The sequence below is a fragment of the Nuphar pumila genome, chromosome 3, assembly GCF_984573655.1.
Source record: "Nuphar pumila chromosome 3, dmNupPumi1.hap1.1, whole genome shotgun sequence".
Classification (NCBI taxonomy): domain Eukaryota; kingdom Viridiplantae; phylum Streptophyta; class Magnoliopsida; order Nymphaeales; family Nymphaeaceae; genus Nuphar; species Nuphar pumila.
In genome coordinates this window covers 115,964,069-115,979,567 of record NC_143251.1, presented here as the reverse complement: position 1 = coordinate 115,979,567, position 15,499 = coordinate 115,964,069, and the positions used below count along the sequence as shown (strand labels likewise).

The window sequence follows — 15,499 nt, the reverse complement described above, 5'->3', positions numbered from 1 at the left end:
TCCCCAGTCTAGAAACAACATATGTTCATTCTTTTTCCTCTTGGTTTGAAGGTATTGCAAGAACACTTGGATTGGTCTTGCTCATTCTGATACGAGTTTCTTCTCCACTTAACTTAGTAAGAACATCTTCAAGTGGTGGGGAAGTGAAAGAAGATAGAAGAGAAGACCTTATTTGTTCAAACTCGGGTCTAAGTCCATTCAAAAAATTAAAAAATCGATCTTCTTCCAATTGCTTGTATCGAAGCTCAATGGTTTCTCCACTCCATTTTGGTTCAAGCATAGTAAGCTTATCCCAAATAGAGGATAATTCGACGAAATATTCTCTAATAGTTAATTCGCCTTGTTGAAGGGTCAAAGTCCTTTTTTGAAGATAATACTTGTATGACAAATCCCTTGAAGTATACATCCTCTCAAGATATTCCCATACTTGAGGCGCCTTCTTAAATTTCAAAATATTTGCATTGATTCGAGTCTCAACCGAAGAGAAAATCCATAAAAAGATTTTGTAATTCTTTATTTTCCACTCCTCATGCTTCTTATTATATTCTTCAAAAGTCTTTTCTCTTTCTTCCTCATCAAGAACCTTAATTTAACCTTTTTCAATAGTAGTGATTTTTTGTTCGGGTTCGGGAATAGTGCCTTTGACATAGCTCCAAAGGCCTTTTCCCTTAATATGGGCTTCCATATTGCCGGCCCAAACATGATAATTGGACCCATTGAGTTTAAAACCTAAGAAAAAATGAGAATCCTTTTCTCTCATAGATATGCCTTTACGAGAAAGAAAGAGTCTTCAAGAGTTGAAATCTTACCACAACGGGTCTTGTTTGAGCTTACTTGATGTATTGAGCTTTACTTGAAATAATTTGTAAGAGCTTTTTGTGCCAAAAGAATGAGAAATTGACACGTTTTTCAAAGAGACCGCCAAAATGACTCAATACCCGAGCTCTTTTTCTCTAGACCAAGCTCTAATACTATGTGAAAATGTCTTCAAAGAGACAACGTGCACAAAAAGTGGCAACTCGTCAAAAAGTGATGTGCACAAAGGCACAAGAAGAACACTTGAACAAGTGTGCTCAAATGCACATACTAAATCACCAATGCACAAAGGCATAAAAATAAGCAATCTTTATTGAATAATGGAAGAGTTTTTGATCAAAAGCTTGAAAGTTACAAAGGGGAAGACCCTATTTATAATGCTCAAAAGGAGACCTTGGAGGGGCTCCATATAGACGTTAGAGGGGCCCAACGTCTCTATGTGGATCCCCCAAGGCTAGAAAAAGGAAAAAGATAAAAAGAAAAAAAAAGAAAGAAAACACAGAATAAAAAATAAAGGAAGAAAAAATATAATCATATTCCAAGGGGAATATGCGTAAAATGTAGAAATGACAGGTTTACCCTTAAAGGGTATTACAAAAAATTTATATATATATATATATAGAATACATTTTAACAATATCTCGATTTATGCACACGCCTAGAGTTAGCCACATGGAAGCCGCTAAAAGAATTCTTCGATATATTAAAGGCACCGTGAGATATGGGCTTGTCTATAGAAAGAATTCTCCAAGAAATTCTATCAGCATGGTGCTGGTTGTGCTTGCATACTCAGACGTAGATTGAGCCAGCGATCCATCCACTAGGAGATCAATCACGGGGTATGTAGTTTTTTTGGGGCCACATTTGTTGTCTTGGGCTAGCAGAAAGCAAAAGACTGTAGTCCGCTCAAGCACAGAAGCCGAATAAAGGCCAATGGCAATAGCGGCAGCTGAAGTATTATGGACTAGACATTTGTTGGTCACTCTTCATCAAAATATTATAAAATCACTTTTATTCTGTGAAAACAGAAGTGCAGTGGTCATTGTCACTAACCTAGTATAGCACAAAAAAATGAAGCATGTGAAGATGGATCAACATTTTGTTAGAGAAAGGGTTGCAAGTCAAGAGATTTATCCATTATTCCTTAGAAGCGAAGATCAAGTGGCAGACCTTTTTACCAAATTGTTGTCCTCATTGAGACATTGGTTCTTAAAAGGCAAATTGTCCAAGGTCCATGCACAGTTTGAGGCTAAGTCACAGGGGCAAAGCAGGTGCCGCACCGGCATCGACGCGATGCAGGTGCGGGTGCGACACCCGGTGCGGTCAACACGACCCTGGGTGCGGTCAACACACCCAAGGTTGTTTTCATCCAAATTTTCGAACGTAAAAAAATACTGTTGCCCGATCAAAAGGGTCTGCGAAAGAGGATTAGGGCAAAAAAAATTTGCCCTAATCCTCTCCTCTCCCACGCAGCTCCGCTCTCTCGCTCACCTCCTCTCCTCCCGACGTCGCGCAGGGGAGCCCGACGCCACCTCCTCCTCTCCCTCGTCACAAGTACCCTCTCGCTCTCTTGTTGGGTCAGCAGGGGAGGGGCCGAGCCCCCCATGCTCCCTCTCACTCTCTTGTTGGGTCAGCAGGGGAGTGGTCGAGCCCCCCACCCTGCTCCCCTTTGATTTCAAGGGAGAGGCCGAGCCCCTCCCTGTTTTCGGCAGGAGAGTCGGGAGTGTTAAAATATAGTATGTGTATGGATCTGGATCTGGATCCAAATCCATACACGTTAAATATTCTAACACATGCTCAATGTTGTTTCATTAATGGCAATCCTGTAATATTTTTGTAATCTCAGACATTGTATATTTGCTTATTTATAAAGCTTAGGGCTTGGAGGTCGGGTTAACGTGCGCCGCCCCCGCCATTGTGTATCTCCCTCCTCTCTCTCTTTTCTTTATTTTCTACAGTGAAGGTTGAACCCCACAAGGAATCTTATATGGTATCAGAGCAGAGGTTGTGGAACCCTACCATAAGTGTGTTCAGCGAGATCTGAAGATCTCTGAAGGAACAGTTTTTGATATATTTCTTCATCTATTCTTCTTCTTTCCTGGTAACTTCTGCTACTCGTTCATTTTTCTGATTCTCGTTCATTCTTCTTCTTCATAGTACTCATTATCATCACCATTTGTCTCTCTTCTTCATCATTAGCGTCTGCAGCATCATTAACGTCTGCAGTTTTCCTTTTCACCATTAACATCCTTCTTGGAAATCAATGACTGCAGTTTTCTCCTCTTTGATTGCAGTTTCTTTGATTGCAATCCCTTTGATTCGTGTTTTCCCTCTTTGATTGCAGTCTCCTCTTTGATTACAAACAAATCTACTGCAATTTTTAAGTATTTTTTGATTTATTTCCTCTTTGATTCCTCTTTGATGACAAAAGTTTCTTTTTTATTACTGTTTAGTGTTTTCTGTGCGACGCCTATAGGCAGGTTATAACAGTCTACAATCTCGATTCTGAATCTAAAAAAAAGGCAAAACAGTTTACGTCTATTGGTAGCACGGGTGCATCCCTTATTGAAGTTCTATTGATTGATTAAGTGATCTCCAACTTTCTTTTTCTTTCTTTTCATTCGTCTTGTTCGTTTATTCGTTGTCCCATTGATATGAATTACTCTTCGTCATCCACCTTGTCCTCTGGTCCCTCTGCAAATTTCTTGAGTCAGCTCGTTACAGAAAAACTTACTCTAATTCCAAATGGATCTTGAATCCAAACAGGATCAAATAGATCCAGTATTTGGATTCGGATACGACGAATGGATTCGGATCCTGGATGGATCTGAAACCCAATTAGAATTCTAGTTCTAGCCATTGGGGAGTACTCTAACGTCCCCTTTGGACCTCCGCACGGCTAGTCATATGGGGTATTAATTGGAAAAGCATAACAAACCTCCGTGTGATCTCGGTCCGCTATGATGTCGAATGTTTGTGTGTACCCACAGGGTAATTAACAAGAGAAAACATAAAGTTAGTACATTTCTGAAAGTCTTCAAGTATTTGCACAATGCTTGGTGTTGCAATTGTTAGAATATGATTGTGATTCACTCATGTGATGCATAGTCTAGAAATGTTTTCCTTTACATGCAAAATATGATAACCTAAATGTGATTCATTCATATGATGTGTCGTTCATTGATGTCTTTCTTTTATGTAATAGATCATGAAATGCTTGAATTTAGTGAATTGTGCATTCAACCCTTGTTTAAATGTTTGTTATTTCTTATATAAATGTGCAGTGCATATACTTGTACACATGACATTGAGCACACTCATATAGATAGTATGCTTCTTACTCAAACGGGGTAGTTTAACCCCTTTCTGAATTAATATTTTCAGAAAAAAGACAAAGATGGGCAATTGTGATCGTCGTTGTGGACAATGCCATAAGACTATATCTTCTGCGAATGTCATGAGGAACTCTGACTTTAATAAATTCATTAAGTTTATAATTTATGACTTGTAAGATTTCAATACAAGAGTTTAATCCGCCTAATGTTATTGAGTTTATGCTATTACTTGTAATCCGCCCAAATAAATTGACTGAGGATTTAATAAAACATTTTCACTGTTGTTTAGAAAAAAAATTATTCCAAAAATTTTTGAGTTAAACATTTGGAGCATTACAATTGGAGTCGATATTATAAATCTTGATTGTCTGCATAATTGATTTTAAGATAATTTTTTTTGTGTTTTCAAAATAAAATTGACGGATAAAGGGAAAGGACTTGCGTCATCCTCATCCCCACATATGAGTTCTGCTGCTAGTTTTGTTGATAGTTGTAGTGGGAGTGATGATGTGGGGCCACTATGGGTACATGTAGATAAGCTTGCAAAAACTTGAAAAGGAGGTGGTGAAAATAATAGATTTTGATGCAAGCCCTGTGAAAAGGATTTTGTTGGGTCTTACACAAGAGCGAAGGCTCATTTGTTGAAGATATCAGGACATGATATTTCAGGATGTACAAAAGTTGATGAGACAATACGAAGACAATACAAGAAGAATATGAGAAGAGAAAGACAATGAGTGATTCTTGTGCAATTAGTGTGTCATTTGAAAGTCACCAAGAAGATGCTGAAAAAAAAAATCAATGTAGGAGGTAGAGAAACGATACATGCAGCATTCAATACATATGGAAGGGAGGATATGGATAGAAAAGTAGAGAGGTATTTTTATTTTAGCTCACTCCTATTTAATGCGGCTAGAAATCCTTATTGGAAGGATTTAGTAACATCTTTGGCAAATTGTAATTTGAATAGCTATTTGCCTTCAAGCTCAGAAAAATTATGAACCACACTTCTTGCAGAAGAGAGGGCAAATGTGGAGAGGTTGCTGAAGATTAAAAAATATTCATGAGAGCAAAATGGAGTTTCTATTGTTTCTGATGGATGGACAGATATTCAAAGGCATCCAATGATCAATTTCATTACTTGTTCGCTTAGTGGCCCAATATTCTTGAAAGCAGTTGATGTATCTGAGAAATATAAAAATGCAGCGTACTTGAAGGGGTTGTTTATAGAAATTATAAAAGAAGTGAGTGATCAGAAAGTGGTACAAATCATTACAGACAACGCTCCAATTTGTAAAAGTGGAACGTTGAGTTTGGAGATTGAGTACCCTCATATTTTTTGGACTCCCTGTGTAGCACACAACTTAAATCTGACCCTAAAGAGCATCTGCAACCCTAAAGAAGAAAATTCACAAGCATATGCTTTATGTTCATGGATTGAAGATTTAGAAAGAAATGTCAAAAGCATTAGGAATTTTGTTGTTAAGCACCATCGTGCTAATGCTATATTTAATAGACATTCTGACCTGAAATTGTTGAAGGTTGCTAAAACACGTTTTCCATCCATCATTGTGATGGTGGAGAGGATTAAAAAAGTGAAGAATACTTTGGTTAGCATGGTGACTGATGAAAATTGAAATTTTTATCGTGTTGATGATGATATCAAAGCTCAAGAAATTAAGAAATTCATTCTTGATGATGAGTTTTGGGATAGAGTGGTATACTTCCTTCAATTTACGGAACGTATTTGGGAAATTTAAGAAGTTGATAAGGATGAGCCCATTCTTCGAAGAGTTTATGAAATGTGAGATAATATGATTGAAAAAATACAAGTTGTAGTTTTCAAGCATGAAGAAAAAAATTCTGCATTAGATGATTCAGAATTTTTTAACCATATTCATTCAATTTTAGTCAGAAGATGGGATAAGAGCAACACTCCTTTGCATTGCATGGCACATTCTCTTAATCCAAAATATTATGTAAATAAGTGGCGGGCAGGTGGTATTGGTCGTGAACCTCCAAATTTCGACCCACAGCTATCAAGGCATAGAAATATGTGTATGATAAGACTTTTTCCAGAAGCATATCTTATAAATCAAGTCACACAAGAGTTTGAAAAATTTTCATCTTCGAGATTATATGGACCGACATTATTCGCGAGAGAGGAGGATAATATAAATCCTATCACATGGTGGTCAACATTTGGATCAGAAACACCCATTTTCCAACGTCTTGCATTAAGATTGTTATAGCAGCCTGCTAGTTCATCTTGTTGTGAAAGAAATTAGAGCACATATTCTCAAATCCACAACATTAAGAAAAATAAACTCACCAGCAAGCGTGCAGAGGATTTAGTATATGTTCATTCAAATCTTTGACTTCGTGAACCAATGATGAATACAGGTACTAATTTGCTCTCTTAGTTATTTGATTATTTCTTAATTTTTCATTTAAATATACTTGTATTGTATTTAACATTTTCAAATTGGGTTTGTAACGCAGACAAGGAACATCCAAATTTTGGGATGTAAACCCAGAAGAGTGTGACTTCGAGGGAGAGCATGATTTCAACATCACAAACATGGATTTAGCTGAGCTCAGTATTCCTTCTAATGATGCATTTGATGATGAAGAAGAAAATTATTAAGATCCATTACTTCATCGTTATTTATTAATTATTCATGGTCCTGCTGCGGCACCACTTTTGGTAATATAATTTAGTTCTTTTCTGCTTTACTTATTTGATTGATATTTAGGTTGATTTATGTAATTGCTTTACTTATTTGATTGATATTTAGGTTGATATATTTCATGCATGATAAATGATATTATGACAATGTTAAATGTTAAATTATGACAAATGTTAACTGTTAAAACTTCAAAATTATATAATATATATATATATAATTTTTTACATTTTTGCCCTGCCGCACCCCCGCACCCAAGGTTTTTTAAAGTGCCGCACCCCCGCACCCGCACCCATGTGACATAGGTTTGAGGCAGTTTGAGGGGGGAGGGAGCTGTTAGAAGATGTAATATAATATCAGGGTACTTTTGTCTTTTCATGTTCAGTGCTGTATTTTATTATTGTCTAAGGACAGTGTTGTAATTTCTAACATTCACATTTTATATTAAAAGAAGGGACGCCCCTAGATTGGGTATCGCCCTCATTAGTTCTCCCATCTTTTGTTTCCCTCTTTTCTTTCTCGAGTTGCAGGGACGCAGATTCACAAACAAGAGTTTGATCCAACTAAAACTACATTCGTTCATGAACCCTCAATCAATTTAATGTGAACTAGAAATAGTCAAATAGACACAAAGATGAAGTTTAAGCTTTCATATAACCACCATACAGCACAAAGGGTCAGAAGATCACAAGGGTGATCCCCACTCAACCCCATTTCTAAAAGGAATCCAGCTCCTAGATAACCAAAAGAAACAAAACTAACTTTCAGCTTCATAATTGCAAATGGCAATTATTTGCTACTGAATTCCATAAAATAGTGAATAAAAGCAATATCTATGTTAAACAATAAATATAAAAAGAAATAAAAGCTTGAAACATCAGACATTTATGTGATGCAATTAAAAGCTTTCTAGGAATTTCTGCAAGGACTCGCACAGTGTTTAGATTAAAATGATCTCAGCTGTGAAAGTGAAAGTTTATCCACCTATTAAACTAGTACAAAGCTCTACATGAAAATTAGAACTTGATTACATGAAAATTAGAACTTGATTACAAGAAAATTAGAACTTGAAATAACCAGAACACCCTCAAAAGAAAGGCATTTTTGAAAAATATATAGTTACTTTCAAGTTAAAAAAAAAAGTCTTTCATTTGCAAGAATTACAAATGTATATTTTGTCATTTTTCTGAAAATTGTTTTTGACCTATTCTTTGTGCTACAAAACGTATTTGCAAATTTTTGTTATGTTGAAACAATGTTTGCTTGGAAGCCAGATTTGAGAGAGAGATAGGAGGGGAGAAGGGGATTCACTGAATCCCCTACCCCACCAGCTATTTGGGAGATGGGAGAGGAGATGGCCTCTTATCTCCACATTCAACTACATCCTCACAATGATGTAGTTGACAACTATACTCCCAACACCCATATTCATCTCTACTCCCATCACCGCTCACACCAGCTCCCAAAGAGAGCCTTATTTTGCCAAAAGAAAGTTACAATATAATAAGTTCATATTTGTTTGCACTGGATGTGAATTATGCATTTATACATCAATCATGAACAAGTTTTATGCTTACATACTATGGCAGACACAATAATCTATGAGTATTGCAAATCTATGTACTAAACAACACAAACGAAGAATATTGACATTCTACAGCAAAACATATGATACCTTGATAAACTTTGCAGCTTCTGGACCACTGAATATATCAAAACTGGTAAACAAAAGACTGGTATTAGGGCTCCTGTAGGAATATCCTACTTCGAATGGGATGCATTACATAATTCATTGCACGCAAAGTACACAATGTATAGATGATTTAGGATTTCAAAAAATTGAAGGATTTTTTTTCTAGCTGATACAAATTCTAGATATAAGCTACATAGAGGTAGCACTCTTTATCAACACAAATGACAAACAGAAATTAATTAAGAAGATGCAATAACAAGGACAAGGCAACAATTCAAAACCTAAAAATATGACGTCAATATGCGAGAAGACAAGGCCAAAATGCTAAATATTGACCTAAGAAGTGTTATAACTTAAGAAGTAATGCATATGCCTTACAATTAGCTAAGTCAACAATGTTGACAATGACCAGGGAGAGACAATAAAAGAAGAAACTCTATATTTCTCTCCATGAGATACAGATCAATTTAGATCACTAGGGAAATTAAATGTCCGCATCCTAGTAATCAGCAGTTCAACCAAGATTTCTGACCAAGTCCAGCATCAAGAATGTCAACCCAGAAAATAAAGCCAAAGACCTATGTCACCTGGGTGCGGGTACGGTATGGAGGGCACGACGACAATTCCAAAAAATGTGGGTATGGGGACACGGCTATATATATATATATATATAGAGAGAGAGAGAGAGAGAGAGTTTGGATCTAGATCAAGTGTGGATCTATATTAGGGTCCACACATAGTCCAGACCCACTTTTGTAATAAAAAGGGGGGTGGGTTTTGTCTTAGAGGGCAGGAAAGCCCCCTTTCAGCCCCTCTCTCTCTGTGTGTGTGTGTGTGTGTGTTTGGGTCTAGATCAAGTTTGGATATATATTAGTGTCCACACTAGATCCAAACCCACCTTTTTTAATAAAAAGGTGGGTGGGCATGAAACCTCTCTCTCTCTCTCTCTCTCTCTCTCTCTCTCTCTCTCTCTCTCTCTCTTCTTCCTTCTCTTTCTTTTTCTTCCTCTTCCTCCTCCTTTTTCTTCTTCCTCCCTGCCTTTCGCCGGAGGGAACAAAAATTGGGTTGGGTCAGGATTGGACCCGATCCGGACCAGCACTTACCCGTGCTGCATCCAGTACCCACACCCATGTCGACGTGTGTCGACACGGGTACGCCGACAGGTTTGGCGTGTCCCGGTTACATAGTCAAAGACTGATCTAAGGACCAGGGTTATTTCAAATTAGCTGTACAGAATTGTAGTGTGCCTTAACCTAACAAGCTGAACAATTTAGAAGAGTTCAAGGACAGAGGAATTCCAGACAGGTCTCAACATGCATGCATCAAGCTGCAGATAGCTGTTGTGCTATGGAGCACCTTCTCCAATAGACATTTACCATAACCTAGATCTTAACCATGGACGTCCCACTGACAAGAATAAAACCCTTAAACAACATGCCAGCCTATCCCGCCAGGGTGACCATTCACAACAAGAAAACAAGCATAATATCAGCTCATCTTTTCAAATCTTTTGCCTTCATATCCAAAATAAGGGATAGCGCCCAATTGTGATTCTAACCAAGATATCTTGATTACTATGGCACGACTCTACCTAATCCAGCTATCTTATTCAACCTGCGTGCACACACACACACACACAGAAGAATTGATTCTGTGCACTTGAGTATATACTATACAGAAACGCCTATATACTAAGATTTCCCAGCAACAGTGATACTGGAAACTGGAGGGGTTGGTAACCCCCATGGAAGGGCACTATGCCATATTACCAATATCTGACATTTCCATGGCGAAGAAATGGTAGTAAGAAAGAACTCGAGAATGGTAGAGCTTATCACTTGCATGATACCCTCAAGCAGTGTTGTGAAAAGCGTTGAAGCGTAGTGAGGCGCTCCACCAAAAACTGAGGCGAGGCATAAGCCTCAAAATATTTTTTTGAAAACTTTAAAAAAATTATAAAAAAATATCTAAAAATACAAATAAATAAAAAATGCTTTATTGATGAAGTAACAACCAATAAGAAATAGAAAATCTCAAATAAGTACTAAAAAATATGAGATTAACATATAAAAGTAACTAAGAAACTGATTACATAACTGGAAAACTAATTACATAATTGAAAAATATAATGTCCTATAAAGCAACAACCAATAAGCAATAGAAAATCTCAAATAAGTACTAAAAAAATGAGATTAACATATAAAAACTAAGAAACTTAGAAAATCCCAAATAAGTACTAAAAAATATGAGATTAACATATAAAAAGTAACTAAGAAATTAATTAAATATATCTTCTTTCTTTCTTTCTTTCTTTCTTTCATTCTTCTTCTTCGCGCCTCAGGCTGGCGCCTTGAGGAGCAGAGGTGCGTTTTAAATAACACTGCCCTCAAGTGTACAAGAATATTTGCTCCCCCATCCCCCCCCCCCCAACAAGCACACATACACAGATGGATAGATAGAATCTTGCATCAGTGCTGCAAACCCCATCCATGCAAACCGATGCAGGCCGTCAGATCAGAAAAACCACAAAAATGAATTTTTGGTGGTTACAATTGCCACTAAAGCTCATTTTTTTGCATGCATGCCCATCCACACAGACCCCAGTTCACACAGATGCACCTTTTATATATAAATATATAAATATACAAATATAGAGGGGGAAGAGCGAAAGAGTTGGATTGTATGACCCAAGATTTGGTGTGAGTCTAGTGCCCCCACCCTAAATTGTCCAATCAGATGACTCAAAAAGCCCTACAAATGTGATCCGCATAGTTTGTTTAATAAAGGAACATGTTTTAGATCATATCATTGTAATCATGCAACGTGTAAGAAGGATTTTTAAGGCATAAAAAATCAATGGTTCACAATGCACCAAGATATCATAACTCAAAAAATGAATTTATTTCACAAAACATGATCCAAGGTACAAACAAATGATGCTTAACTCATCCATAGGGTTAGATTGAGTGAAAGAGATGTTCTTGACCCCATGGCAAATAGAGGGAGATCAAAACTTGGGAAACACCATCTCTCTCTCTCTCTCTCTCTCTCTCTCTCTCTCTCTCTCTCTCTCTCTCTCTCTCTCTCTCTCTCTCTCTCTCTCTCTCTCTATAAATATATATATATATTATATTTTATATATATGAGTATTGTGTGCATTAGGACCCATTTTAGCCCTGAAAAGAAAACATGGTTGCAGGTGTTCTTTGCTTACTGAACCAGTAGATATATTTGTCACAGTTTTCTCAGTAGAAAACACGTACTAGATGAGGTAATTTTTCATGCTCAAATGGGATTTTTATAGAGATAAAAATCAACCGCTCATATCGCACTAAACTTGACGATAAAATATTCAAGTTTTTCATTAAATCAATTTGAACCAAAACATGGTTTTTAGTAATTAAGAAATGGAAAACAGGTGCTGACTAGGCGCTGACTAGGCATCAGTCAGTATGATTTCTAGTCTACCCCAAAAAGAGGTACCGACTTTTCCGACTAGGTGTCGAGTCGGCTCTTAAACTATCCTCGGCTAGGCGCAAGGGCAGTTACATTTATTTTTTTTATATTACAATAAAAGGGCTTGGGGATATAAATCTCTCTCTCTCTCTCTCTCTCTCTCTCTCTCTCTCTCTCTATAGCATGGACCACCCTAGCCCGCTGACCTCCGCCTCTTCTTCTCTACCCCTTGCTCCGCCTCTTCTTCTCAATCCCTTGCTCCGCCTCTTATTGTCTTTGTCCCTCTTTAACTACATAGGATGTGATATTGAAAGAATATACATATGTATATTTTATTTGAAGGTTAATTGGTTGTCTCTTATTTTAGATTTATTGATGGAGCATCAACGACGTGGATGTTATTTTAATATCTTTAAGACTTGATATTATGTTTAAATTATATAACTTTGTTGATATTGGCAGTTGTTTGCTTTGTTTATTTCAGTGTTGTATATATCATGTTGAATCGTACGATACGTATTGTTACTTTTTGGTTTTGTGATACAATACACACTCGTACTCGTATTGTGATACGAGTGTGTATCGTACCCATATCAGGTGTATCGCACGATACACCATTGTATTGTGTTGTATCATATGATACATAGCGTACGTACTATATGGTATCGACACACTTAAAAAGACCCCAAAGTTTTCTTTTTTATTTTGGGTTTTAAAGGCCTTTTGAGGGCCGACTACTCAATTATTCTAGAAGTTGTTAGAAGGGAACTCACGCACCCTAGGAGCCATGAGATTGATTTGAGGGCCGATTTGTGCAGAAGGGAGAGGGCTTTTGCGATTTTCTCAAGAGTGTATTTTCACCCATTCACTCAAGAAATTTGCTTATTATAGAGTGTTTTTGGGGAAAGATGGCATCAGAAGATCCGGCATGGCAATAAGACGCTCAAGTAATAAGTGAAACCCGATTAAAAATCAAGTTTAACTATTGTCAAATTTCTTTTTCAGGTGATATATTGAAGCATCATTTAGCAAGGACACGTCATAATGTGCAAGCATGCACGTCAAGAAAATTGTTGGATGTCGTGAAATGGCAATATCAGCAATTACTTGATGATCTGAGAGAAAAAAGACAAGAAAGAGATATGCATAAGGCAGATATGGGGTATGTGAAGCCCTTGGAAGATGTGTATTACAAAGATGAGCTCGCTACTGATCCTAGAGCCCATAGCATAGGATCAGAAGTAGAAAATTCTGCAGCAAAGAAAAAATGTGTTGTTGGTGTCACTAGTAGTATTGTTGCGGGCACAAAAAAAAATGAGAGAGTTTTTCGATAGGAAGTAGAGTTAGAGGCGCTATTAGGAGTTTGTTTTCTCCTATGAATGTCCCTGGGGGCAGCCCGATATTCACAGTATTACTCCTCAGCTTTTAGTCGAATTGACAGATGTCACGGTTGGGAGATGGTTCTGTGATGCCTGCATTTCTTTCAATGCGGCAAATTTCTTTCATTTTCAGGCATGGCATATGTCATAATCAGTATCAGGCCTGGATACAAAATTCCTTCATATTATGCTTTGAGAGAAAAAGTTTTAAATGTTAATATGAAAGAAGTGAAGGCATATTGTGATGAGATGAGGCAGTCATTGAGAGAAACTGGGTGTAGCATCATAGCAGATGGGTGGATAGACAGAAAGTCAAGTACCTTGATAAATTTCTTTGTCTATTGCCCCAAAGAAACTATGTTTTTGAAGTCAATTGATGTGTCTGATACGCCTAAGACAACAGATGTATTACTTAAAGTTTTTTATCAAGTTGTACAAGAGGTTAAATCTCAAAATATTGTACAATTTATTACTAATAGTAGCAATTTATAGGGCAACAAGTAAAAAATTGGCAAAATATTTTAAGTCATTCTTTTGGACATCGTGTGTTGCCCATTGCATAGACCTCATGCTTGAAGACATCGGCAGCATGGATAAAATACAGCAAACAGTTGAATGTTGCCAAGAAATTACAGAATTTATTTACAATCATACATAGGTTTTGAACCTAATGAGAAAGTACATTGGTGGTGTTGAGTTGATTCGCAATACAGTTACTAGATTTGCTATGAATTTTTTGACAGTGCAAAATCTAGTAAAGAATAGAGTTGCACTAAAAAAAATGCTTTCATCATACGAGTGAAATGCATAACCCCATGCGCAAAAAAGAAAGCCCAAAGAAATTGCAGATATTGTGTTTAGAAGTGAATTTTGGGATTCATGTATGAAGTTGTTGAGAATAATTGTACCTTTGGAGAAGCTGCTTTGATTGGTTGACAGTGAAAACATATCAACTATGAATTATCTCTATGAAGAATGGATAAGGCAAAAGAGGTCATTAGAGATAATTTGAAAGGGAAGAAAAAAGTGTGCATACCTATATGGAACATCATTAACCATAGGTAGATGGGGAAACTTTATCAATATCTTCATATTGCGGCATATTATTTAAATACTGCATTTAGAAACTCCCCTACGTTTAAAATGGACAGAAAAGTCAACAAGGGACTTTTGGATTGCATCGAAAGGTTAAACTCTGATTATAGGGTTCAAGATCAAATTCATAAGGAAATGAAAACTTATGACAATGCATTGTATGATATGGGGAGACCTACAACAGTGTGAAACCGTGCCACGATGCGTTCAGGTAATTTATTTTGTCTATTTACATTTTAATTTCATATTGTTATTATCTTATTGATTTGCCTTTGCCTCTTATCTGTTAGTCTTATTGATTTCTCATTTTTTTGTTTTTTTTTCAAACATGTGGTAGACCAGGTGTAAGAACCACAAATTTTACACAAAAAACTTAAGAATTATGTGGATTTGGGCCTAGGATCCGTTATTGGACCCAAAAGAAAATTTCGGATATTAGAATATTTTAGTAATATTATATAATTAAATATTTAAAGAAATACTCGGTTCAGACCCAAGTGGATCCAACCTTTGGGTCCACTGCTGTTTAAGCGACCCGGACCCAAATCAAATTTGGGTCCAGCATTTCGGGTCGTGGTTCGGACCCGGACCCGATCCACCCCCACTGTTAAAATTTAAGAGGGGTTAATAAGGGGGGGGGGGGGGGGGGGGCAACCCGATATGGGTTGCCCGATAAAAAGTTTTGAGAGGGGAAAACCCTCTCCCCTGAGTTATCGGGTGTTAGGGTTCAGCCGAACCCTAACACATAAGGAGATGCGAGTTGGGGGAGCGCACCGCAGCCGCCGGGAGGAGGAGGAGCTCCTTCCTTTTCGGGAGACCACCCACCTACAATAGGGGGACCCCGAACCTCTCTTTCTCTCTCTCACTCTCTTCTACCTCTCTAAACTTCGAATCAACCTCCGATCTCGGGCTGCAGCTCGAGGCCTTGCAGTGAGGAGCCAACCTCGCCGGTGGTGGTGCTGTCCAGGCCGACCGACCCTCTTGTGGATGCCGCAACAACCTCGCCGGATAATGGTAGGTTACTGTTTTTTTTATTCT

At 37.4% G+C, this 15,499-nt stretch overlaps 1 protein-coding gene across 2 annotated transcripts in view; it reads right to left on the bottom strand.

Annotated features, from left to right (window-relative positions):
- Positions 1 to 15,499, bottom strand: part of LOC149843394 (Nucleotidyltransferase family protein) — a 92,857-nt gene that overhangs the window by 67,094 nt on the left and 10,264 nt on the right. For both annotated transcript variants that reach the window (XM_089999761.1, XM_089999762.1), the window contains exon 6: positions 8,514 to 8,556. In XM_089999761.1, coding sequence (XP_089855887.1) covers positions 8,514 to 8,556 — 43 coding nt within the window. The remainder of the gene's footprint in view (positions 1 to 8,513; positions 8,557 to 15,499) is intronic.